This window comes from Patiria miniata, unplaced genomic scaffold (assembly GCF_015706575.1).
Source record: "Patiria miniata isolate m_02_andy unplaced genomic scaffold, ASM1570657v1 HiC_scaffold_5, whole genome shotgun sequence".
Lineage (NCBI taxonomy): Eukaryota > Metazoa > Echinodermata > Asteroidea > Valvatida > Asterinidae > Patiria > Patiria miniata.
In genome coordinates, this window is record NW_024037072.1 from 10,294,421 (window position 1) to 10,320,283 (window position 25,863).

The 25,863-nt window shown below is 43.0% G+C and overlaps 1 protein-coding gene across 1 annotated transcript in view; it reads right to left on the bottom strand.

The window, feature by feature from the left end:
* The window catches only part of LOC119741237, a 55,824-nt gene extending 31,517 nt beyond the window's left edge, over positions 1-24,307 (bottom strand). Inside the window, 2 exon segments of the mRNA XM_038216980.1 lie at positions 16,122-16,445; positions 24,178-24,307. Coding sequence (XP_038072908.1) covers positions 16,122-16,445; positions 24,178-24,250 — 397 coding nt within the window. The 5' untranslated portion in view covers positions 24,251-24,307.
* Between the last annotated feature and the right edge of the window lie 1,556 nt (positions 24,308-25,863).

Sequence of the window (25,863 nt, forward strand, 5' to 3'; positions counted from 1 at the left end):
CGGCTCAACCTGCTAACAGTGCTATTTGGGTGCCTAATTTTGAAGATTCCAGATCAACATTAGTCAATGTTATCTCACAGAAAAATCAAACAGTATTATCGTAACTTTATGATATTATAAAGCAAGTGATTTATTTACAAATTTGATCAGAACAGTAAAAAGCTATAAGTGATAAAGCGAAATCGGAAACGGAGCCGAGCTTTGAAAAAGGGCCGTCAATGTCGTCATGTCTATTTTTAGCCACGGAGGCTGCCTGACCTACAATTTAGACGTGAGCGTCGGGACTAATTGTCAAGTCTGGGGCACCAGACTACGGGCTCTGTCCTCCATGCATGAAATGCGAGGGCGCTACACAATGAAATTTTTCCAAACGCTCCTGGTAATGGAGACTCATGGTACTTTATTCTCCTGGTAGCCAAAGGGTTAAGGAAGAGACAGAGAATTATAATTATAGGGCATTAACCCTAACAGGGCCTGGCTATTTTGATCATCTCTCAGCCGGGGGGGGGGGGCGGATTCTGCGTGTTCGCTAGGTGCTAAACGGTCTTTTGTTGCAATTGTTGGTCTTGAACAACGACTGTGTTGATGGTCCACATAATTTGAAGGGTATGAGACCGCTACCAAACCGCGCGTCCAGGGGTAAGTAGATGGCCTGATTATCTTAGAAAGGCTTAGTTGTAATTTATGAATGGCATGTTTTTTTTCTAAACAGACACGAATTGTTGCGCCAATGGGCCGCACTGGCATAATGGCGATCCTTTAGGCCAACAAAACAAAAAAACACCTTTGGTTCGGGTCACCCGACCGACCCCATTTTTGAAAGCGATAAATGCGACCCCACACAATTGTATGGGTTTATTAGAGAACAAAACTATTACTATATCGACTTTCGATCGAAATTGGTCAAAATCGCCGACCGCCAAAATGATTTATAGTCATGATCAGCAAGTGAATTTGTTTTCTGTCTTATTATCCAAAAGAAAACATCGTGTTATAGTTTGCATGTACTTCAAAACTTCGTCAATGCAATCCAAAAAGTCTGGTCCTGTGTACGTCTCATGTTCCTGTGCGTGCGCCATGCAGAGCGGGGGTTACGAGCGAAGTTCTGAGCTAGCTAGCTGTACAGCAGCGCGGTATTGCGTGACAGGGGAAATTCCCACGAAAATGTCCGTGCCTATACAAGCAATTCTATTGGTTGACCGCGAGTTACACGGCCGTACAGACTTTCGAGCCTAGGGACGTCATGCATCATGGAAACCGATTTTTGATGAAATTGTTGTTTGAAATTGTGGCAGAAATCATGGAAACAAAGTGTCCTAACGATCATTTTTTAAAACTAAACGCTTTCAGGTTGCTGAAAGCAAGTCTTTGTTGACATCGCGTTAGCCAATAGAAAAATTCGTTATGCTATATCATTCTACAATGGCCACGTGGTTAGGACTTCACTGCGGCGTACGTATACGGCTCTCGTGCACGTGCACGCAAGACGGCAATATTTGCTCTACACATCGGAGAATGCGAACATTTTCCAAAAAAACAAAAACAGGAAATTTCTTTCAGTGGAATCTTAAAATGACATTCAAGGAATTCTTTGTGAAAATCCATAAGGCCCCCCCCCCCAAAAAAAGTCTCCGGTTTCTGGTATGCGCGTTGCCGTGGCCGGCCATGCGCGTCGGCAAAATCAAAAAGTTTTTTTTTAATGAAAAAAAAATGTCTCAAAACCGCCAAACTCACTGGTTTGACTGAAATCCTGCTGCTGCACAACTCTAACGTGTTTTTAGGTAGGGTTATGATCGAGAATAAGCTTTATGTGGCCTCTCTGGACTCCATATATTTGCAGTAAGTTTGCAGTCGGGCACCATTTGCAGTCATCAGCCGACACTGGTTGGGCGGCACGTGCGGTTCGCTGTTCGCATTAATTGTACGTACGAATAATGTCTCATCATTAAGTGATCGGACATCCAGTGATTGGGAGTTGCTGTTTTATTTGTCATGCATCTAGGATTTGGCAAGGACAAGTGGCATATGAAGATGTTTGCAGATATTAATAACGTTAATTTAGAAATTCGTTTGGGAACTTTTTCAAAGATTTAAACTGAAATTTATTAATGATATATTTATATTCGCACCCAATCATTTGTAAAAGAAATTACGTTTGTTATTGCAAAAAGTTCTGTTCGATGATAAATAATTGTGACATTTTAAAGAAAAAAAAAATCGTTTTGGAAACTTGATTAATTAATTCAAATTTGTTTAGCTTCCATTAAAAAATTTTTTTTTACACTGATTTAATTCATTATATTGTCATATTCGCCCCCAGTATTCGTTAAAGAAACTGTTTGCTTTTGTTCTGCCATGATGTTTTGCCAAGAAGTTTTTGTTGAAGTATTTGTGAAGTTCGCGGGCGATAAGCTCCTTTTGTTAATTCAGAATAAACTCCTATTGTATTTTCTCTCTTTTACCTTTTAAGTGTATTTCTATCCGATTAATACCTGAAGCAATCTTTGAAAACTAAAGCTTGTTTTGCTAGAAGTTTCGTCATAGTCTGACTTGTATTTAAAATGACACGGGATGGGAAAATAAAGTCCGAGAACCTTGTGCGCACTAGCGAAAAAAACCCTGCCGGATGGACTGGGAGCTAGTCGAAAAGCCCACATGCAAAGTAGTGTGGTTCCTCTTGTTCCATTGCATATCATAGTAGGGACTTAAGTTCAGGCTCCAGACGATATGGCTAAAGCTCCTTTTTTTAAAAACTTTGGAAAACGGAGTCGGTCGATTTGGCTACGTTTAGTACTTATCGATATAGTTTTAGCATGGTGTTAGAGAGTTTATGGAAAGAAAAAAAAATAAGTACATGGTTACACGTCGGGATAGTTGTGTAAGATTTCAGAATCTAATTTTATTGGGATCGTGGTGTCCATCACGATGCCGATCGCGATGAATGGTGTACATGCATGTTTTGCATGCACTGTTGCAGTGCAACACCGGCGATGTAGGCCTACGTGTACTGTGTTTTGTTCACCATGGTCCATGGTTTGAACATCAACGAAAACTTATAACACAAATCTGAGGCTGGCGCATTAGCAGATAAGCGCAGTGCTAAGCGGTAAACATTGTTGGAAGGTTGGGTACATGCATGACATTTGGTCAGTTGTTTGTAGGCCTAGACTAGTAATAGTATTTACATCATTATGCCAAGACCGGTTTGCAAAGTTTGGGGGAATTGTTTCTATATAGTGGTTTTGTTGATATCAAACGCTTTTCCTTGATGCAACACTAAACAAGAGCGTGTTTAAAATGAAATTCCCTCGACATAAACCAGGATGTCGCAATATAACTTAAATATCATTGGTCTTATTGAAGTTAGAACATCATTCTTAATAGGGACTCTTTGACCAAATGTTTTCCCCGGTCAGTGGGAATGTGCAGTTGTTGACTATCCACATGTGATAATGAAGAGTACTGGTCACTGCCTTTAATAAGTCCTTTGTCCCTTTACCCTCAGAATTTACCAGTTTATTATCCTGACATGCTAGAGGATTGGCATAGCTAATGAGGCCCATTATCATCCGCCCATGGGTTGCACAGTACATGTATCTAGTCATCCAGTTTAAGATGGGTTAATCCCTGGCTTAACCACACACATAACATAAAGCCAGTCTGAAGAAATCCTATTGTGCTGTGATTTCAAAAAAGTCACTGAGGTGTACTCATGGGTGTATCAACAACAAGTGTGTATATTGGTATAGTTCTGCATAATATTCGTGTGTTGTTTGATGCCTGTACATGTTTTTGTGCATGGTCAGGGAGTGTTTGAAAACTTTCAGTAATACATACATAAATTTTAACAGTTACTATTTCTACTTGTGTGCGAAAATGATAAATAAGGGCATTGGACCCATCGCCAAAGCATAATATTCAAATTTTGCTTTTTTGACCTAAAATGAGAACCGATGCGTCAAATGTCACGAAACTTGACGCTAGATGTCGCAACCACCTCCCAAACAACATATGTTAAGAAAAAGGTCCTTGTTTAAAAAAATAAAATTTTATGAACAAAAATGATAAATGAGGGCATTGGACACATCGCCAAAGCATAATATTGAAATTTTGCTTTTTTGACCTAAAATGAGAACCGATGCGTCAAATGTCACGAAACTTGACGCTAGATGTCGCAACCACCTCCCAAACAACATATGTTAAGAAAAAGGTCCTTGTTTAAAAAAATAAAATTTTATGAACAAAAATGATAAATGAGGGCATTGGACACATCGCCAAAGCATAATATTGAAATTTTGCTTTTTTGACCTAAAATGAGAACCGATGCGTCAAATGTCACGAAACTTGACGCTAGATGTCGCAACCACCTCCCAAACAACATATATTAAGAAAAAGGTCCTTGTTTGAAAAAATAAAATTTTATGTGCAAAAATGACAAATGAGGGCATTGGACACATCGCCAAAGCATAATATTGAAATTTTGCTTTTTTGACCTAAAATGAGAACCGATGCGTCAAATGTCACGAAACTTGACGCTAGATGTCGCAACCACCTCCCAAACAACATATATTAAGAAAAATGTCCTTGTTTGAAAAAATAAAATTTTATGAACAAAAATGATAAATGAGGGCATTGGACACATCGCCAAAGCATAATATTGAAATTTTGCTTTTTTGACCTAAAATGAGAACCGATGCGTCAAATGTCACGAAACTTGACGCTAGATGTCGCAACCACCTCCCAAACAACAAATGTTAAGAAAAAGGTCCTTGTTTAAAAAAATAAAATTTTATGAACAAAAATGATAAATGAGGGCATTGGACACATCGCCAAAGCATAATATTGAAATTTTGCTTTTTTGACCTAAAATGAGAAATAAACAACACAAAATTTCAATATATTTTTAAGACATCGTGTTATTTTTGAACTACGAAAGCTATACAAAAAATGGCCACAAAAAGTGATTAAAGCTTACCTTAAAGTATTTACGTTCGATAATTCTTAAAAAAATAATGGAAATATCAGGTCGTGCACACCATGATACACCCCGCAAGTCAAGTACGGGAAACTGGCCAACACTGTCATGACAAATATACGACCAGTACGACCTCGAAATAAATTCACAAACACGGAGAATACATACAAAGACAAGACTGATCAAGTTCCGTGAATTAACTTGCAAACAATTCCGTGTTTTCTTGGCATTTCAGTCCGCCGTACCTGTAATACACCGCGCGGCTGGCATAGCGTGCATAGACTGGTTACCGCATTTTCATCATGCCTTCCTTGGCCCGGCGGTGCGGCGGGAACACGGTCATCGCACGTGTTCTTATCGTCACCGCGACATCGAATTGCGAACTCGTACCGTTAGGCCTAATGCAAAGCGAACCGAAAATAACGGAGGTTATAGGCTGAAAACAAGTTAGTAAGTAGGCGAACAAATTAATACCACCATTTTTGACACATGTTTTGTGAAGACAGAAAAGACAACATAATTTTTTTAATTTATTCGTTCATTTATTAGTATTATTTTTTTTAACTTGCCGAAACAATGTTTAGGGTAGCGGCTTAAATAAATAGGGTGGGCCTAATAGTAATAAAACTGTTCCGTCGTACGGACGCCTACAGTACAGCAGCGCGCTGACGGCTGCCGCCAATCTATACTCTGCGTCCGACCTCGATTGGAGGGGGATGAGCCGTTTATCGGAAATGAATGCGGGAATCAATGTGCCTGTTGCTAGCTTGCGCCACATCACTTGCAGCCGACTAAGGCAACAAACTTGTCAATCACAAACCGTTATGCACCATTACTTGATGAGCCATTAGCCACCTATTTATTACAGGATTATCACCTTACACAAAGCACTTAGCCTGACCGTGCGGGATTAAAAACCGCAAAGGCAAAGCGCCCGAAAACAACCCCATTTTAACCGAGAAGCAAGACTGGATGTGAGGGATTAAATCCGCGAAACTGACCGCAGAGTTAATGAGCAACTCTGGAAGCCAAGTCCCGAAAAGACACCTGTTTTAACCGTGTACTTTTTGGTCCCATTATTTAACCGTGTTTCAATCGTGTGCCGGCACGGTTAAAATGTGTGGTTTCCATTTTTAACCGTCAAACTGCATTTTTAACCGTGTACATTTTCATAGTGTGACGCCTGTGGCGAAGTTCCACTTGGTGATTTTCCGCCAGTTGTCCGGGGCCAAATCGCTTTTCAAGGAGACCCATCAGCTCAGTATAGGTAACGTCTTTGCCGCTGGAAGCGAGGTTCCCAAGCACTTTCACTGCCTCGCTTTAAAGACTCGCTGCAAGAATTTTTTTTCGCTTGACTATCGGTCCAAGCATTTGCCAGTTTACAAGTCTTGAAGTGTTGCTTATGATACTCCCTCCAAGGGGTCTTCCCGGTGAATCGGTCTGGTAGGATGTTCGGCCGCTTACTAGTACTAGTGCTCGACTCGCAGCTCTCCTTCCCCTTCAGGTTTTCTCCCTGACGCTCAATGGATCCAGCTCGCCTCCTTCGAACTTGGCGCTATGATTCACTCGCAGAAAGACATCTTCTATTGCACTCGAGGGCGATACTTCACTGTCACATCTGGAAGGTGTCCGTCCTACAAGGTTGCTGGTTTCAGCCGTAGGCGTCGATGAAGCTGGTTTCGTAGGCACTGGGGTAGGTGGAGGTGCGAATGTGCTAAATTTCCTTCTAGGTTTTGGAGTAGGTGGAATTCTTGACCGGAGAGCAGGCGCTGACATCACCGAACCCCGATGTCCAATGTTGAGTATCTCGAGTAGTTCTTGTACTTGAAGTTGTAACCGGTAGTTTTCAGCCTTGAGTTTCTCTCTCTCGTGGGTTGCTCGCTGGAGATCGCTGTCAATCTGGTCGACCTCCGACAAATCGCCATCAAAATCAATGAGGCTGACAGCCATGACGGCTAGGTACGTGAAGTACTCCTTCACACTCTATCGATGATTGATGGTGACTGATGATAACTCACAGGAGACAATGATTAAGTCACAGTCCTTTTCATATAACTTAACAATGGTGTTTGATTGTGTGCTCCTTAACAGGCGACTCCTATATAGGCGTCTATCGCTAATTCTAACGTGGACACAATGTTGGCTGCTTATTCTAACTCTTTCTGGCCAGTTAACTCACCAACAAGGCAGCCCGTCCGGTGGGTCCCTCTTCTTGATTAACTCGCTAGCGGATAATCAATCGCAGCGCGAACTAACGAACTAACTCGTGTCATACGCTTCTGCTTGTGACTCCACTTGTGACTGACTGAGTGAGTGAGTGTCACGCGCGCGGCTGACGCACCCTTTTAAACCCGCGGGCAGTGCGTGCATAGACAGTAGCAGCGCGGAGACCACCGACGCGGGCACCAGTACCCTAGACTTGCACTATGTCCAATGTTTCGTTACGTACAATGACAACATGGGTCATAGAGTGCACAAGCCACTCCTATATACCTGGAACAACCCCCATTGGGGTTCCATGATGTGATTTACCTATTCGGTGAATAGCACAAAACACACAGGGTTAAAATGTATTAAGAAAGTTGTTATTGAAAAATACCATGGAGCAATTTGGAATCTTTTTAGAAATGATAGGAAACCATTCATGGGGAAAAAACCCATATAAAATGTCCCATGGTAAAAAGCCAATGGGAAAAATCCCATGCTACATGGTGTCCAATTCACCATGCAATTTACCATGTAAAGGAGTACACTCCTCCTGAACAGGAGTTTAAGCTTGAGACCGGACGCTCGCAGGCGTTGGAATACTGTCTCGAGTCGGCTCAACTCTTCCTCTACCGTTGTTGCAAAGACGATTACATCATCCAAGTAAATCAATAAGGTTTCCCAGTGAAGGCTAGCTAGCACCCGTTCCATCAGCCGCTCAAAGGTGGATGGAGCATTACATAATCCGAAGGGCATGACTCGCCAGGAGTACAAACCACCTCGGACTACGAATGCCGATTTCTCTCTCGCATCATCGTCGAGCTCCACCTGCCAATACCCGGACGCCAGGTCTAAGGTGGAAAACCACTTGCTGCCAAATAGGGTGTCCAGGGACTCGTCGATGCGGGATATATGGGAAGGCGTCCTTGATGGTAACCGCATTTAGGCGCCGGTAGTCTACACAAAAGCGTTGGCTGCCGTCCTTCTTCTTAACGAAGACCACATTTGATGCCCAAGGACTTTCTGTCGACTCTATCCTACCCTCCCTAACCATTTCCTGGATTTGCGGATTGATTTCTTTCTGTTCACTTGGAGGAAAACGCCTGGGCCGCTCCTTGATAGGATGCGCTTCGCCTGTGTTTATCCTATGTCGGACCAGGTCTGTACGGCCGATATCTGTGTCGCTCCTTGCAAAAACGTCTTCGTATGTCCGCAAGAGTTCACCTACTTTCCTATGGTACTTCCTCGCCACATCTTGGATGCTACGGTTGTACAGATCCTTAAGGTGTTCGGGGACATCTACCTGCCCCGTCTCAGTAGTCTCACTTCATCATTCCCTCTTTCCAGGGTTGAACACACGCACGGGAAGCAACTCTTCTCCTGGGTTCACAAGAACACGCGCAACAATCATGCCCTTGTCCGCCACCTCACTTCGATCAGAAGGCTCCATAAGACCCAGCTGACTCCTGACGCGCTCACCTGTCACCAACCCAGGCACTAATGCTTCATGTCCTGCGGGAACCCTCGTTGTTTCTCCTACGATTACCCTTGCACATAGGCCTCCTCCATTTAGGTCATTGCATGTTATTTTCTCCCCATTTAGTTTCAGTTCAAGAGAGTGGAAGTCCAAGGAACCCTGCGTTGGCAACAGAAAATCCATTCCCAGGATTCCTTTAACTTCACCTATTTTGCCGAAAACAGCCCAAACGGGACACGTCGTCCTTCCAATTTGCACTTCTACCAAGGCTCTTCCATGTTGCTACCGTCAGCGTTACGAACTCCTGTACATCCACTCTCCAGCTTAGGTCGTTTCTCAATGAGAATCATGTAGTAAAACTGTAGCTGACGATAGGACGGTGTCCGTCGCACCTGTGTCCACCAAGAGGTTTGCCTTGACTCCCCTTATAAACGCCTGTACAAATAGTCCAGCGCGCGCCCTTTGGCCAACGGTAGGCTTCACATCTCTCCCATCCCTACTTGGTCCCTCGTGGTTGTCTCCGTTCTGGTGTTTCGGCCCGTCTCCAGCTGTCCCTCGGGCCTTGGAGCCAGATGTCTGTCGTTTCCCGACGCCTGTCTGTCGATTTCATCATGTCCGACGCGCTTCCTGCACTCCCGTGCAAAATGCCCTCGGTTATTGCACTTGAAGCACACGTCTTGGGGAGTTGCCTTGCGCCTGGCAGCAATCCTCGGCCCTCTAGGCGCTCCTGGGTTTCGCTTTGACTTCATGTCATCTAGCATTTTTGTCATCCTTTGGAGCCACTCCTTAACTTCTTGGTCACTTGCACTCTGAATAAATGACTCCTTTGCTTGACTACTACTCTCCCGAACTTCACTCTTGACCTCCTCCTGAAAAATCCCATGCTACATTGTGTCCAATTTACCATGCAATTCCCATGGGGTCCCATGGGAAAATTAGGAACTACATGGGAGAATTCTGTAAGGGCTGTACCTAGGGCATGCCGTGTCGGGTGAGGGTATCGCTACTGACCCGCAAGATTTCCTTCATACGGGAGCGGCCATCTCCCAAGACGGTAAAAGATGTCCAGAGCTTTTTAGGTCTGGCGTATTATTACAAGAGGTACATCAGAGGGTTTGCTGACATCGCCCGCCCCGTGCATGGTCTCACCGAGAAGTCCAGAGACTTCATTTGGAGTAGCGCCTGTGAAGACGCCTTCCAGAAGCTGAAGATGAGACTACAACAATCACCTATACTCGCCTATCCTGTTGCAGATGCCGATTACATCTTGGATACTGATGCCAGTCGGTCTGGTATAGGAGCCGTTCTATCGCAGATTGTTGGAGGTCGAGAACAAGTCATCGCCTAGGCGAGTAGAGTGTTAAGCAAGGCTGAGCGCAATTACTGCGTTACGAGGCACGAGCTCTTGGCGGTGGTGGTCTTCCTGAAACAATTTCGGCAAGGACAAATGGCGAGATGGCGCTCTCACACGAATGCGGACGGCCTATCACGGATGCCTTGCACTCAATGTGGCCGAGAAGAGGGACAACAGGCAAAATGTCAACCGACAACCAACGATGAAGTAAAGAAAACAGAAACACCGTCGGCGGTATCTCACAGACCTCAGATGGGTGATAAAAGCAAAAGAACATCAGCGAGAACCTGACTGGGCGGATATGTCTGCGTTGTCGTCCAGGGCGAAGACTTATAGGCGCCACTGGGGCCAACTTGAAGTCCGCAGAGGTGTTCTCTGCCGGAAATGGGAGACAGACGACGGGCGCGAGATGAGATGGCTCACGGTGCTACCAGTGAAATACCAAGACGAAATGGTGAGTCAACTACATGGCAACAGATCTGGAGGACACTTGGGCGTTAGGAAAACCTTGGCTAAAGTTAAGGTGAGATTCTACTGGGCTGGAATTTCGGCAGACGTTCGGTCCATCCTCAGGCGATGTACTTGGTCCTTTACCGGGTACCGAGAGAGGGAACAAGTATATACTGGTGGTGGGCGATTACCTGAGTAAGTGGACAGAAGCCTACCCGATCCCGGACCAAACGACAAAAACAGTAGCCGATAAATTCGTGAAAGAGTTTGTGAGCCGGTATGGTGTGCCCGAGGTTCTACACTCCGACCAAGGTCGTAATTTTGAGTCCCAGGTCTTCGCGGAAATGTGTCGCCTACTTGGCATTGAGAAAACGCGAACGACGCCGTACAATCCGAAGAGTGATGGGATGATTGAGCGATTCAATCGCACACTGGTCACAATGGTTTCTATGATGATAGAGCCCCACAGACGACAGCGAGATTGGGATGAAAAGATTCCACTGGCAATGTTTGCCTATCGTGCCTCACCACAGGATTCAACAGGTGAATCACCTAATATGCTGATGCTCGGACGCGAGGTGCGCCTTCCCATCGACTTGGCTGTTGAACAACCTCGTGACGACCAACAAGAGGTTGAAGGCGAAGAGACTGACTATGCGCAACAACTGAGGGAGCAGTTCAGACTCGCGCACGGTAGGGCACGTGGGGCTGCACAATCCGGCAAAGAGGAAAGGCTTGTTGCCTAAATTGCAGTGCCGATGGGAGGGTCCGTATCTCATCGTGCACAAGCTGTCCGATGTCATCTTCCGGATTTAACGTAAAAAGGGAGGAAAGATGAAAGTTGTGCATCGGGACCGCTTGAAGTCCTACATAGGAAATCCCCTCATCTCATGGATTGAGAACACAACAGAGGCTAATGCAGACATACTCAGCCAACAGCAGAAAACCAGCGTTCCAGCACAAGCGGAAGACAATTCCAGCGGGCAAATAGAGACGCCTACGACAGGGAGGCGAATTCCAAACCCAACCGTCCGTCCTTTCACCCCCAGAGTGTCACCAGAGGGCAATCACCTTACCCAGGAGACACCACCGATCGTGATTCCAAGTCCCAAAACCACATTGAGGCCTGAAAACTCGGAAGGGTAAACATGCCATACTGAGACCCCATTACCGCGTCGGAATCCCCCCAGGCATTGCAAGGTGCCCCAGAGATATCGCTAGATGTGAAAGATTGTTGTGAGAGCGAGAGAAGGTGAAATACACATTAATGAAACTCACCACTTTTGCATTTTCACTACAGAGTCTGTACATACTCGCCATGGGCCGAGACAGTCAAGAGAAGTCCAGAGATGAGGTGGACCAGGACCACACTAGGTGCCCTTAAGTGCCACGAGAGACTTCACAAGAGAAGCCTAGAACGCCACCTAATTACCGAGCATGGGCCGCGATTGTACTACTGGTGTAGGCACTGCGCCCACAAGAACAATTGCCGAGACATTTGAAGGCGCACTACCGCGACTGTCACCCCAACCGCATGGATGAAGTGGGCGAGATAAAGGGCGAGTCTCACAAGACCCGCGAAGACAGACGCCGAAGGGAAAGCAATGCCGAATCGAAGGACAAGGCCACATCGGACAAGAAATGCAAGTATGAACAGGCAGAGGACTTTCCCAGTAAAGATCGTGGCAAGGCTACGAAGAAGGCGAAGACTCCACAAAGCACGGTATCGAAGGCGCCAGCTGACGATGTACAGCCAAAGCTAGGCGAGGCTACGAAGAAGGCGAATACTCCATCTAGCACGGTATCGAAGGCGCCAGATGACGAAGTAGGGCCAAAGCTAGGCAAGGCGACGCTTCACCCATTGGAGATAGTGTACTCAGGCGAGCATGGAGAGCCTGCAGGGCAGGGCTCTTCCCAGCCAGAGTTTGATGCGGGACCGCTCCTAGCAAGTGAGGACATCCTCGAGATAGCGGTTTCGCCTACCTTATCCATGTTGTGGGACAGCATGCCGATGTGTAGCACTGCCACTAAACCAGAGGAGCCGATACGGCAACCAGGAAAGGTACCCCTTGGGAAGTTCTTTGCCGGGCAAGTCGTGAGGATCACCGAATAGGAGAAGACAGATACTTACCTTGGTGAGATGCGTACCCTGCACGATTCTGCATCCCGTCACTACGATGTAGTCGTACTGAGAGAGGCAAGTGAGCCTGAGAAGGCGGGCCACACTTTTGAGTCGCCACCCCGGTGAAGATTCGTAGGATCATCGTGGATAAGGACTCGAGGTCAGAAGGCTTGGGACCCTCCATGAACATCGCACAACTGGAAGGCTCCATGATTGGCAACGTGACAAAGATCACCGAGAGGAAGACCCGTAGTCTGTACCATGGAGGACTTTTGGTTACCCGAGAGGAAACCGAGCGCGTTTTTGATGTTAATTTTAAAGCTGAGTTTTAAGTCCACAAGTTAACAGAAACCAGGAGTTTCACCTTAGACGCCTTTACATCTTTTTAAGTTCACAAGTTAACAGAAACCAGGAGTTTCACCTTAAACGCCTTACACCTTGAAGTTTGCAAGTTGTTTAATTACGTTTACCGATTAAGCTTTAAGGCGAGCATGGAGAGCCTGCAGGGCAGGGCTCTTCCCAGCCAGAGTTTGATGCGGGACCGCTCCTAGCAAGTGAGGACATCCTCGAGATAGCGGTTTCGCCTACCTTATCCATGCTGTGGGACAGCATGCCGATGTGTAGCACTGCCACTAAACCAGAGGAGCCGATACGGCAACCAGGAAAGGTACCCCTTGGGAAGTTCTTTGCCGGGCAAGTCGTGAGGATCACCGAATAGGAGAAGACAGATACTTACCTTGGTGAGATGCGTACCCTGCACGATTCTGCATCCCGTCACTACGATGTAGTCGTACTGAGAGAGGCAAGTGAGCCTGAGAAGGCGGGCCACACTTTTGAGTCGCCACCCCGGTGAAGATTCGTAGGATCATCGTGGATAAGGACTCGAGGTCAGAAGGCTTGGGACCCTCCATGAACATCGCACAACTGGTAGGCTCCATGATTGGCAACGTGACAAAGATCACCGAGAGGAAGACCCGTAGTCTGTACCATGGAGGACTTTTGGTTACCCGAGAGGAAACCGAGCGCGTTTTTGATGTTAATTTTAAAGCTGGGTTTTAAGTCCACAAGTTAACAGAAACCAGGAGTTTCACCTTAGACGCCTTTACATCTTTTTAAGTTCACAAGTTAACAGAAACCAGGAGTTTCACCTTAAACGCCTTACACCTTGAAGTTTGCAAGTTGTTTAATTACGTTTACCGATTAAGCTTAGGAGTTGTTTAAACTTTGTGTTTACATGTTAACTTTATTGAGGCCATAAGTTTAGGAAGTGTTTATAAAACTCGAACAGTTTGAAGTTGAATGTTTATTGAAGTTATGCTGTATAGCTAGGAACCTATCTAGGACAAAGAAGTCCGGTAGATATCACCTTATGTCAAAATTTAAGAGACTTTAGGTGGACCAATGTTTCTTTATTTATTTTTGTATAAGTTTATTGGTCAAAGGGACTGACCAAACTTAAGGCGAGGCTGTGTAACGAAACATTGGACATAGTGCCAGTCTAGGGTACTGGTGCCTGCGTCGGTGGCCTCCGCGCTGCTACTGTCTATGCACGCGCTGCCCGCGGGTATAAAAGGGTGCGTCAGCCGCGCGCGTGACACTCGCTCACTCGGTCAGTCACAAATGGAGTCACAAGCAGAAGCGCATGACACGAGTTAGTTCTTGGGTGAGTCGTCAGTCAGTTGGATGCAGGTCTTGCAGCGCTGCGATTGATTATCCGCTAGCGAGTTAACCCAGAAGAGGGACCCACCGGACGGGCTGCCTTGTTGGTGAGTTAACTGACCAGAAAGAGTTAGAATAAGCAGCGAACATTGTGTCCACGTTAGAGTTAGCAATAGACGCCTATATAGGAGTCGTCTGTTAACCCTAAAGGGGCCGGGTTATTTTGACCATCTCTCAGCCGGGGGGGGGGGGGGGGGGGGGCGGATTCCGCCCCCCCCCCAAAGATCTCGGCCATCGAGTGACGAAAAATTTTGAAACTCAGCACATGCATAGAGCAACTCTTCCTAAACATGCCCAAGAAATTTCATGACCATAGGTCAAAGGGTTTTGGAATTATGGCTAATTAATTATTCATATGTATGAATGGCAATTCTGCTCGGTGTACACGACGTATATGCGAAAATTCAGCTTTCACGGCGCGTAGCGCCGGAAAATTTTTCGCTACGTGCCAACCCGTGGTCCGATTTTTATGTTTTTGGTATCAAAAGATGCGCGAAGCTCGAGGCTAAAAAGTCATAACAGCTCGGGTCGCGAAAAAATTTTTTTAGAGGCTATCGCGGAAAATGTTGAGGGGGGGGGGGGGGCGGATTCCGCCCCCCGGCCCCTTTAGGGTTAAGGCGCACACAATAAAACACCATTGTTAAGTTATAAAAAGAGGACTGTGACTTAATCATTGTCTCCTGTGAGTTATTGAGCCTAATAGGGTGAGAGTGATTGAGTGAGAGTATCTCTGGTCCACTGCAATGCCTGGGGGTATACTTCCTCCAAACGAAGTAACGTCCCGGGTTTCCCGGTAACCGCTCATCGGGATAGCCTAATCCTGTCAGCGTCCGTCCGGCGGCATCTCCCGGCTGGAAGCAGGGACGAAGGGTCGGCGGACTGTTACATCATTATTGCTTCCATACCACTTGCCAAGTTGTACCATATTATCACAGTGTACCCAATTTATTTTCTCATAAATGTTTCCAACCATAATAACAAATAAATCAATATTATCCAAAGTTCTTTGAATGACACATTTTTCACATAAAAAATACTGTATGCTTCATGACTTCACTTATCAACAGAAAATTTCAAAAATTTGCAATTACAACACTCGTTATTGAAGCGATTCTCACAAGCGATTTCCCATGGTGTCCCATGGTGTCTATCCCATTGTGTTCAATTGGTGAAAAAAGTTTCCCATGGTCAGCATAAAAAAAATAGAATTCTTGATAACCTCTATGACCACAAGGGAACATTTTTTAATTGAATTCAAATTTACTTGCGAATAAATAAATAAATTAAAGAAAGGCTTGCCTATAGTTTGGGAGTGCAATTGGGTCTATGATGGTTCCCATGGCATATATGCATGTTCTCCAGTATATCCCGGCGTACATAGTGCACCTATGTGTCTAAAATCCCCATGATGTACGTTCCCATGGTGTCCATACCCAGAGTGTTCCCATGGTGTCTATAAAATCCCCATGGTGTTCCCATGGTGTCCATAAAATCCCCATGGTGTTCCCATGGTGTCCATAAAATCCCCATGGTGTTCCCATGTTGTCTATGCAATCTCCATGGTGTTCCCATGGGTTTCCCATGATGAGCATAAAATCTCCCATGGTGATCATTTTAACTTTCATGGTGTTCTTGATGACCCCATGGGTTTTCCATGGGGTCCCATGGGAATACCTAATGGGAATCCCATGGGATGCTCATGGGACATATCTGTAAGGGCAAAGATGACATTGTGCTGGCCCTCTGTGACCAGCAACATTCTTGCAGGAAATGCCGCATATTCCGGTCCCTTTACACTTTTTGTTTATGTACAACTCACCCGTCTGGCAGAGAATGCCGACATCTAGCGCATGACTTGCCAGGACACCCCAACCTTCAAAGGCGCAGTCAGTTAGGCGATGTTCATTCCCCAAGCAGCCGACATAGGTAATCAGGATGGTGCCGGTCCCCTCACCGAAGTAAGCACTACCAACCGATGAGTTGTGGCCGTAGAAGCCAAGCTGTCGACACACCACGCTAGCGTCTCGGGAATCCCAACCCTCGCTGTTAACGGTTCCCCATTGGCCATTGAAGAGGATCTCAACGCGTCCTTCGTTATCGGTCGCACCGTCAACAAGCCGAATTGGGTAATCATCGTGATCATCTGTTTTGCAATTGCGAAAAATTTAGAAACAAAATGAAACTTAATTGATCCCATGTGTATAATTATTATCAAACGGACACGTTTTGTAAGTGCAGTATATTGATGAACTCGTTAGCATCATTACTTTGGCACGCCCTCCCTTGTGATTAATCACTGGAGAATTAGCATTAGAAACCATTGTTTGTGTTGATTTGAAGAAATCCTTATTTTGATAGCGGTGCTTTGTTATTTCCATTACATCTTTTAAACAAAAGAATACAGTTTTGCTTTTTTTCTTCAACGTGTTTTCTCCAATGTTTTGTTATTTCTTGCAATATAAATGTGTACTGAGGTCCTTTCTTTATTTCCCGGCTCGTTTATTTCTGTTACTTTTTATTTATTTTAAAAACAAACATATTGCTGATATTTGAGCACATACGCCTATATCGATAGTTGGCGATTGGAATGAGCCGAAAGTGTTGGATGAAGAGGGAACTAGTTTCTGCCAGCTAAATTTGGTGTTTTTTTAGAGGGACCCTGACTAATTTAGAAATAAAAATTTCCCAGAGTCACTTTGGGACAACATGTTGAAATGACGTCATCAAAATGACCGCACTTATGCAATCAATTGTGATCCAACCCAACAAAATGAGGCATAAGTCATCAGAGCTACCATTGCGTTACTAGCCTCTTAACTTAATTTCGCACTGTTTATATTCATAAAAACTGACACCCCTTAATAACTTCATGTTATTAGAACACCAGTATGGTTTATATCTCCAAAATCAAAAGGGAAAGTTACACACTTTTATAAATCATGTTAACATCCCATAAGTGAAAAAGGTACTTAAGAATCATGTCGCAGGATTCGATCACATAAACAAGTAGACCAGTATACATGCATTTCCATTTTCTTTTGTCCTCGTGCCTTTTCTGGGAATTAAAAAGTTCTAAGAGCTGAGTTTAATACTTTGGAAATTTCAATCGACTATAGGTCAAAATGAAAGCACAAAGGAATCCTACGCAAAGCGTTAAGTGATGACACCAGTCACACATGTATATAGGAGCATTCATTATTAGTATTAGTGCAGAGCCTGTTGAAAATGTGCCTGTTTAAAAGGAGCACATTGCTTGGCCGCTGGTATTGGTTGCTTGCAGCGTTTTTGAGACCTGCTCATGCAAACGCACACGATTCATGGTGTTGTATTAACAGGTTGAACGCACACTCAAGGTTGAACGCACTTTTTTTTTTATCTGTGGACAGACACACAAAGATTTCTCGAATTATAGTACGGAAAACATGAGGAACAAAAGTGTGCCATTGTTTCGGCACCGTTTTCACGAAGAGAGATAAGTGGCCAGAAATCTTCATATTTTCGAAATTCTGGTTTTGGTCTTACATTCTTAATTGAATAAGTGAACAAAGCGTTAAGTGATGACACCAGTCACACATGTATATAGGAGCATTCATTATTAGTATTAGTGCAGAGCCCGTTGAAAATGTGCCTGTTTAAAAGGAGCACATTGCTTGGCCGCTGGTATTGGTTGCTTGCAGCGTTTTTGAGACCTGCTCATGCAAACGCACACGATTCATGGTGTTGTATTAACAGGTTGAACGCACACTCAAGGTTGAACGCACTTTTTTTTTTTATCTGTGGACAGACACACAAAGATTTCTCAAATTATAGTACGGAAAACATGAGGAACAAAAGTGTGCCATTGTTTCGGCACCGTTTTCACGAAGAGAGATAAGTGGCCAGAAATCTTCATATTTTCGAAATTCTGGTTTTGGTCTTACATTCTTAATTGAATAAGTGAACAATAACGAACATCCTGGCAAACTTTTGTTTTGTCAAAATCAGTTTTAATCAATGAAATCACGCTTTTCTCTCTTCGTGAAAACGCTAAAATGTGTTTTGCCCTCCCCGCAGTCACTTTTCTCTCTTCGTGAAAACATTACGCGCTGTACGCGCAGTGGCGTAGTGGGGTAAAATGCACTTTCGCTCTTCGTGAAAACGGTATGCGCAGTAAGCGCAGTGGCGTTGTGCAGTAAAATCGTATAGCTCTAGGGTAAAATTCACTTTCGCTCTTCGTGAAAACGGTCAAGTCGATCTAGGGCAGTGTTTTCCCCTACATTCGCGCATTAACCGTGTACACAACTTTGGGTAGATGAGCAAACGCGCATTATTTTGCCACTTAGAAGATTTTGGTTTGCGCAATTATGGGTCTCTTTTTTGACAAATCGTGGGTTCTCATTCGTATTCCTCGGCATTTTTTAAATAACAGATGCAGGTCGGTCGGCAAGATGATATGCATTATTTATTGTGTGTTACTGCAGGAGCTGAAGGGAGCTTTCGGGTTACTGTGTTTTGAAAATATCAGGTCACTTAGACAGTTAGACTGAGAGTAACTTTTTTTGTTTACATTCGTACAGTTTTTCTTTCAATTTTTGTTCCCACCAAAGAAACTACAAGAGGACCCTTCAGCTTACTGATGGAATATTCGTTTTGTCTGATACCATAAACGAAAATAGAACAAAAGGAAGTTTTTGTGACAAGGACAGTACTGGATTGTCATTTACCTTTGTTTTAGTGCACCTTATTTTGGGGAGGCGTGCGTGAAACGATGGAAAATATGGCTTTAATTGAAGATGTTTAGAGTAATGAGTTGACTGCTACACCGCTAAAACGTGCTATTTTGATCATTTTTATGTCTCATAAGTGCACTCCAAATGAAACATGTCAATTATTTCAAAGTGTTTCTGTTCATCATTAAACTTCTTGTAACAATGTATACAGAAAACGATCAAGATAAATACTCAGAAAATAAAACTCGTCAAAAAACAGCATGCTTATGTGAAGATTTCAATTGCCAGGAGGACGTTTGGGAAGCTTGCACAAGTGCTTTGATCATTTGTTATTAATAATAATAGCTTGTATTTGCGGAATGCTTTTTAAACGGGGGGGGGGGGGGGGGCATCAATAAAAGGCGGCACTTCCTCAGAAAAAAGGCACCTCCCGTCGGTGTGAAAGAAGAGAAAATTGTGAAACTGTTTTCGTTCACATTGCAAAAAAAGTTACTAGCAACAAATTTACTAACAGCGAAATACACTTTTTGAAATGTTTGCGTTAAACTTTTTTTACATTTTAATTTCCTAACTCAAATAATTTACAGTATGCTAGCTTTTCCTGACTTTTTCACTTGAGAGAGACATTCGGCCTCCTATATCCAAGCACACCCCGGCAGTAACCTCTTTGGGTCCGCCCTTAAATTTGACTAGCTAAGCCTATGCAAAGGAACCCGATTTTTTATCGTGAGAGGGGCAATGTTGCTTTTGATGGCCGGTTAGTAACCATTTTGTTTTATCGCTTGAGGAGCACTTTTACATGTTATTTTTTCACAGGCCAGTTTTCCATCTTGAGAGTGGCAGAGTATAATAATGTTGCGAGCAGGGTACTTGTTATGTTTTCGCGTGGCAGATTTCCATCTCGATATGTTGTTGGGAGAGGAGCACTTTTGTTTTTGATAGCCAATTTCAAATCTCGAGAGGGGCACAATTTTAGTATTGCAAGAGGGGTATTTGTGCTTTCGAGGGGTAGTTTTCCATATCGAGAAGTTTCACAAATCTGGAGAAGGTTCACGCGAGGGGTATTGTGTTTTTGAGGGGCAATTTTTCATTACATGAGAGAAGACAATATTTAAGCGCAATCATGATTATGCTTTCATGACTTCGTAGGGGCAGTTTTGTTTTAATCTCGAATGGGCACATTTACGGACCCGGAGAGGGGCACTTTTGTTGGCCGGGGGGGGGGGCAAGTTCCCCCTTCCACCTAGTTCTGCCGCACCTTGGTGCCACATTTCACGTCTCCTCCATCTTGTAATATTTCAATACGGGAAGAGAGAAGTACACTTAAGACATGGATTTAATGCATTTGTACATCTCTTCTCCTTTGCCGATTGCCTGCTCATGACGAGAGGTGTTCCTGCCATACTGATATCATTAGTGGATACCACAACCATTTAATTTAGAACTGGCTTGAATTTAATCCAAATAGGCCTATATCATTATTTATCAAGGTTTCTGGACTAAACTTTGAAACGGTGGTTGTGTTTACAATTCCATAACGTGAACATTACATGAATGACTTGATTATTATTCTTGCACTAAAAGAAAGCTGATGAATTGGGCTTTCATATCCTAGATTTTGAAAGTGCTACGTGCAGAACTTATTTCCCTTTGTTTCACGAAAGCCAAAAAAAAATTAAAAATGGAAAAACAGTGAAATGAAAATGGCAAATTGCATGTAATGAAAACTTCATTTTGATAATATTTTGCGTTCATGGTATCAGACAAAATGAAAAGTCTATCACTAAGCTGAAGGGTCCTCTTGAAGTAACTTGATCATAAATGTGTGGAAACAAAACAAACAAATGAGAACAGTTTAAATGGAAAAAAAAACTGTACAAAATTAATGTAAACAAAAATTACCCAGTCCCATTGACCAAAAATTTTCATCACACAGTAACCCGAAAGCACCCTATAGCTACTGCAGTAGCACATAATAAATGACGTCATATAATCTTACTGCATCTGTTATACGGCCGGATAAGAGACTAATGATTTGTAAAAAAGACCATAATTATATTTTACGTGGAAACCAAGTTGCTTTGAGTTGCAAAATAATGCGTGTTTGCCCATCTACCTTAGTTGTGTACACGATTAATGCGCGAATGTAGGGGAAAACACTGCCCTAGATCGACTTGACCGTTTTAACGAAGAGCGAAAGTGCATTTTACCCTAGAGCTATATGATTTTACTGCACAACGCCACTGCGCGTACTGCGCGTACCGTTTTCACGAAGAGCGAAAGTGCATTTTACCCCACTTCGCCACTGCGCGTAGGTACAGCGCGTAATGTTTTCACGAAGAGAGAAAAGTGACTGCGTGGAGGGCAAAACACATTTTAGCGTTTTCACGAACAGACAAAAGTGTTTCTTTGCTAATTAACCAATGTTAATTAATTCTTTTTTTGAAATAATTTAAAAGTTTTTAGTCATTCAACATCTGGTCTTTCGTGTGGTAACATTGGTGAATTAAAAAGAGTACCTGGTAATAGGGAAATGTGCGATGCAAAAAGAGACCAACTTCAAATGCGATTTTCTCAAAACATGCTTTTCACTTTAAACGGGCAGACTTTTGTCTCTTCGTGAAAACGGGGACGGTTTATTGACCCATTGATAATGATGGAATAGCCCCCCGTAAATTACCCATTGTTGATAATGGATAGCCCCCCCCCCCCTGAAAGTCAGCTCTACGCACACACACAGGCCAAATCTTGTATCTTTTATTAGACAAATGGGGCCAATTTGCAGCTTTTTCGAGAACCGTTCATCCAAACAACTTTAATTCATTGATTTGGACGCTTTCGTCTGCACCAGAAAGCGGCCATCTTTAGCTTTTTATCATGCCATACTACACATGTGCGCCACCCGATGCATAATAAGCTCATTCGTAAAACTGAAGCGAGTCGACCGAGATTGGCCGAAGTAGATGGCATGCGTGTAAAGCGAGAACGTGACGATGACGTCATAACGAGCGGCGCTAAACATTTCTGCGATAAGTTGTATGTGCAAATGGGGTCAATTTGCAGTTTGTTTGCATTTTTTTAAAGAACCGCTCAGCCAAGTAACTTCAAACTTGACACTGCACATTATGTGGTCCCGAGCAATAAACCCGCCAATTTTCAACTTCATACATTGCCCGGTTCTGGAAACAATCGAAGTACAGACAGACACACAGAGATTCCTGGAATTATAGTTAGTTTCAATTCAATTGTAAAAAATAGGGTTTTCATTATAACATTTCTAATTCATTTTCTCAATGCATGCGTGTAGTCTTTGCATGAACAGATGTGCAATCCAGGTGGGTGCTGAGCCCCCCCCTCCTTTGAGAGCGCCCCCCCCCCCCCCCATCCCGGCAGAAACCTCTCTTGATCCGACCTTGAAAAAGAAAAGATTGCATTTTTGCTTGTACCCCTGAAGCAAAAAAAAAAGGACATTTGGAGTGAACGGTGTGTCTGATTTTTACACAGTGGGAGTCAAATTGACAAAAAAACATTAGCCGAACAGCTTATGAAAGCCCGGACTGATTTTCTAAAATATTGCTTTGATGTGGTATCTGAAAAATGTACAGGTGGCGGGTGGAGGGGGATACCCGCCCCGGCCATTTTACCTCGCAAGATCAATACAATATTTGTTCAAGTCGTTCATTTTAGACGAGCGGATTTAATAAAGGACATTCTATAAAACATCACATATTGCATCTTCCTGAAGCGCAATTCAATCAGTAATCTTGAGGTTTTGAGAATTCCTCTTGCGAGTTCTCTGACAGCACGGAGCGTCCAGTGCTATTTCAATAACGTCTCGAAGGGCAAATATCATCTTACAAATAAACTTACTATAGGTTTCCCAAGCTATTTTAATTTTTTTATCATTTGAATTCACCGTTTCTAATATTGAAATTCGACCATCAATATCGATTTCGTGCACTTCCAATGTTGAATTCGTCTTTTGTCGGACTATTTTAAATTTAGTTCAAGCAATTTCAAACAATGAGCACACGTTTTCGTCCCGGAGTTTTCGATTTCGTCTCGTCAATGCCAAACCTTGTTATTCAGAAATTAAATTGATCTTAATTGATTTATGTACGACGAATTCGATCTCTGAATGCTGCCATTCGGCAACATTCAGCTTTGATCTGTAATTAATTGATCTGTAAGGACGAATATTCTCGAGCCCGTGACTAAAGAGCGTGACCAAACTTTGAAATTGAATGGTAAATGACTAAATTGGTTTTGTTTAAAGCGTATGATTTTTTTCTCGGACGAAATTGAATGCTAGAGTTGTTGAATTTGTATTAATAATGTTTTAAAATAGCCGGGAAAACCAATAATACGCTCTACCATGTTTCATGAATAACGATCCTAAAAATTCAAATGTTTTTCAGACAAACACCCTTGCTGTTACTCGCCAATACATTGGGACCCATGTGAATATGAGGGGAAAAATTTACAGATTTTATTTCATCCCTTAAATAGCAGGGGACGACCCCATCTTTTAATTATTTTCCTTTTTCGATATTATATATATTAACGCATTTTTCTTTTTCTTTCATAAGTTGTTCCTCTAATGTCTTGCGGTCATTTCGACTCATATTTTATGAAAATTAGGCATACTGTTCTCGAACAGGGGTATAGCGAATATGTAAACTTTTCCCATTACGGGTGTAAAAGTGCTTGCGTACAGACTGGCACGCGTGGGGTGTGGATTTACATTTTATAACAAAATAAATTAGTGTCCAATTTAATTGTAACTTTACATAATGATTGTGAGATGTACAGATGTACTCATAATGGATACTTCTGCAGACATTCCAAGTTTTCCCAGGTTGTAAGATAAAAATGGCTCTTTCAGGGTTAATGACGTATAACTTAAACAATCCTTTGTTATTTTGACCAATTTTCTTCGTAAATAATTTCTTGTGTTAATACAGCCGTTAGAACCTTTTGAGTTCTAAGACAACGCACGAGGACGAAAGAAAACGGAAATATAAACGGACAAATTGCAGATCCTACAAAATAGTCTTAATTTTTTTTACGGGATTTTATATGATTTACAAATGGTAACTTATATTGATCCATGACCTGGCCTGATATTTTAATAAAATGCAGTCATTGTGAGCAAAATTTGCTTACCAGTGCCTGTACCTGTTGCCAAAGCTGTTCCAAGAAGTCCTAGGGCTAGGCCCAATAAAAGAAGCCACATCATCTGGCAGCCTTCCACTGTTTTTGCTTTCTTCAGGCATACAGTCAGTGCCCTACGAAAACAAAGACGAAGTGATTCGTAGCGTGGTTTTACAAACCTCATATAAACATGGACGTTTTCCCGAATGACCAATTAAAGAGATTTGAGCTAACGTAGGTTCATGCAAAACAAACGCTTATCACGTGTCACTTGTTGACGTCTCCTCCATCGTGTCCAATTAGAACTTCCTTCTACTGATGTGACCAGAACATCACACAATACGGACGTCGCGTGGATCTCAATAATCTGTATTATCTCAACCATTATTAGTATCCCAATAAATTGTAAGTTCATGTCATCTCACAGATTGTTGGAAAATATAGTATTGTTTTATAATTCCTTGGCCACTTTTTGCTTCTTGCCCACTTCCTCCCTTTCCTGTATTGTAATAAATTGATTTATTTCTTGTAATGTATGGATGTAAGTAAGTACTGTTTAGACCTATGTGTATTCATACGAATGTGAATATTAATTTATAAGCTACAAGCATATGCTTTTTACCTGTATCATTTTTTATTTAGTTCCCTGTTTATTATGTTGTTTGTGCTATGATATGAAAAAATAAACCATAACCATAACCGATTTTGGCACTGTGGACTACAGATTTCATGCTAGATTTCATGCTATCCTTATGATCGCCTACAGCGCTATAGTCAGGTCCTCGTGTCATCACACATCAAGAACAACTCAGCAACCAGTTTCATTCGGTCTCAATTAATATGATGTACTAAAAGTCGCTCCAGCAAATAATGATGACAACGTATCCCTCTGTCATTGTTCCTACCCTAATTTAAGATTTGACACATGATGTATGCCTAATGCAATTTGGCTGATTTATTGTCCTGTGTTTTGTTATTATTTGCTACATATTTTTGCCTTTTTATAGACCTTATGCGGTAAGGCGGAGTTTGAGGGATTTTTTTGCATTACTGGGAAAGGAATGAGTAGATGCATTCATTGTAGCTAAATTAAAACAACAGAGAACACCCTCTGAGATACCTACAACCAGTGGTGTAAATCTGTGCCGACGAGTCGGGGGATGACGGATGACCACACGGCAGAGTACTAAAATTGCCCGGCAGTGAACAATTTTGAAGAGAGGGCGGAGGGGATAGAAACCACGTGACAATAGGGGACGCTGTTCATGATTCTTAATGTAAGACAATACAGTTAGTTTGATATTGGACATTGGACATTCACATTCGTTTGTACAGGGAATGTCCATGTTGCTGTTTGGATATTGGACATTGGATGTGCACATTGGTTTGTAAAGTGAATGTCCATATTTTATTTGGATGTGAATGTCTAATGCCCAATATCAAAATAACTTTATTGTCTTTTCAAATGTACATGCTGCGCACATACGCCCTAAGCTATTTTGCATAAAAATGTGCATTGAAATCTTTTGTATTGTGTTCTCCGTTTTTGAGAATAATTGTTTAATAATTAATATAGTTCGAAGAAAACCTCAAACCCGGAATTCTTGTTGATCATAACAAAAGTCTTGGCGGGGGACAAAGAGTGAGGAACACATATCATCCGGCATCCACGCCCCCCCCCCCCCAATTCCGCCCATG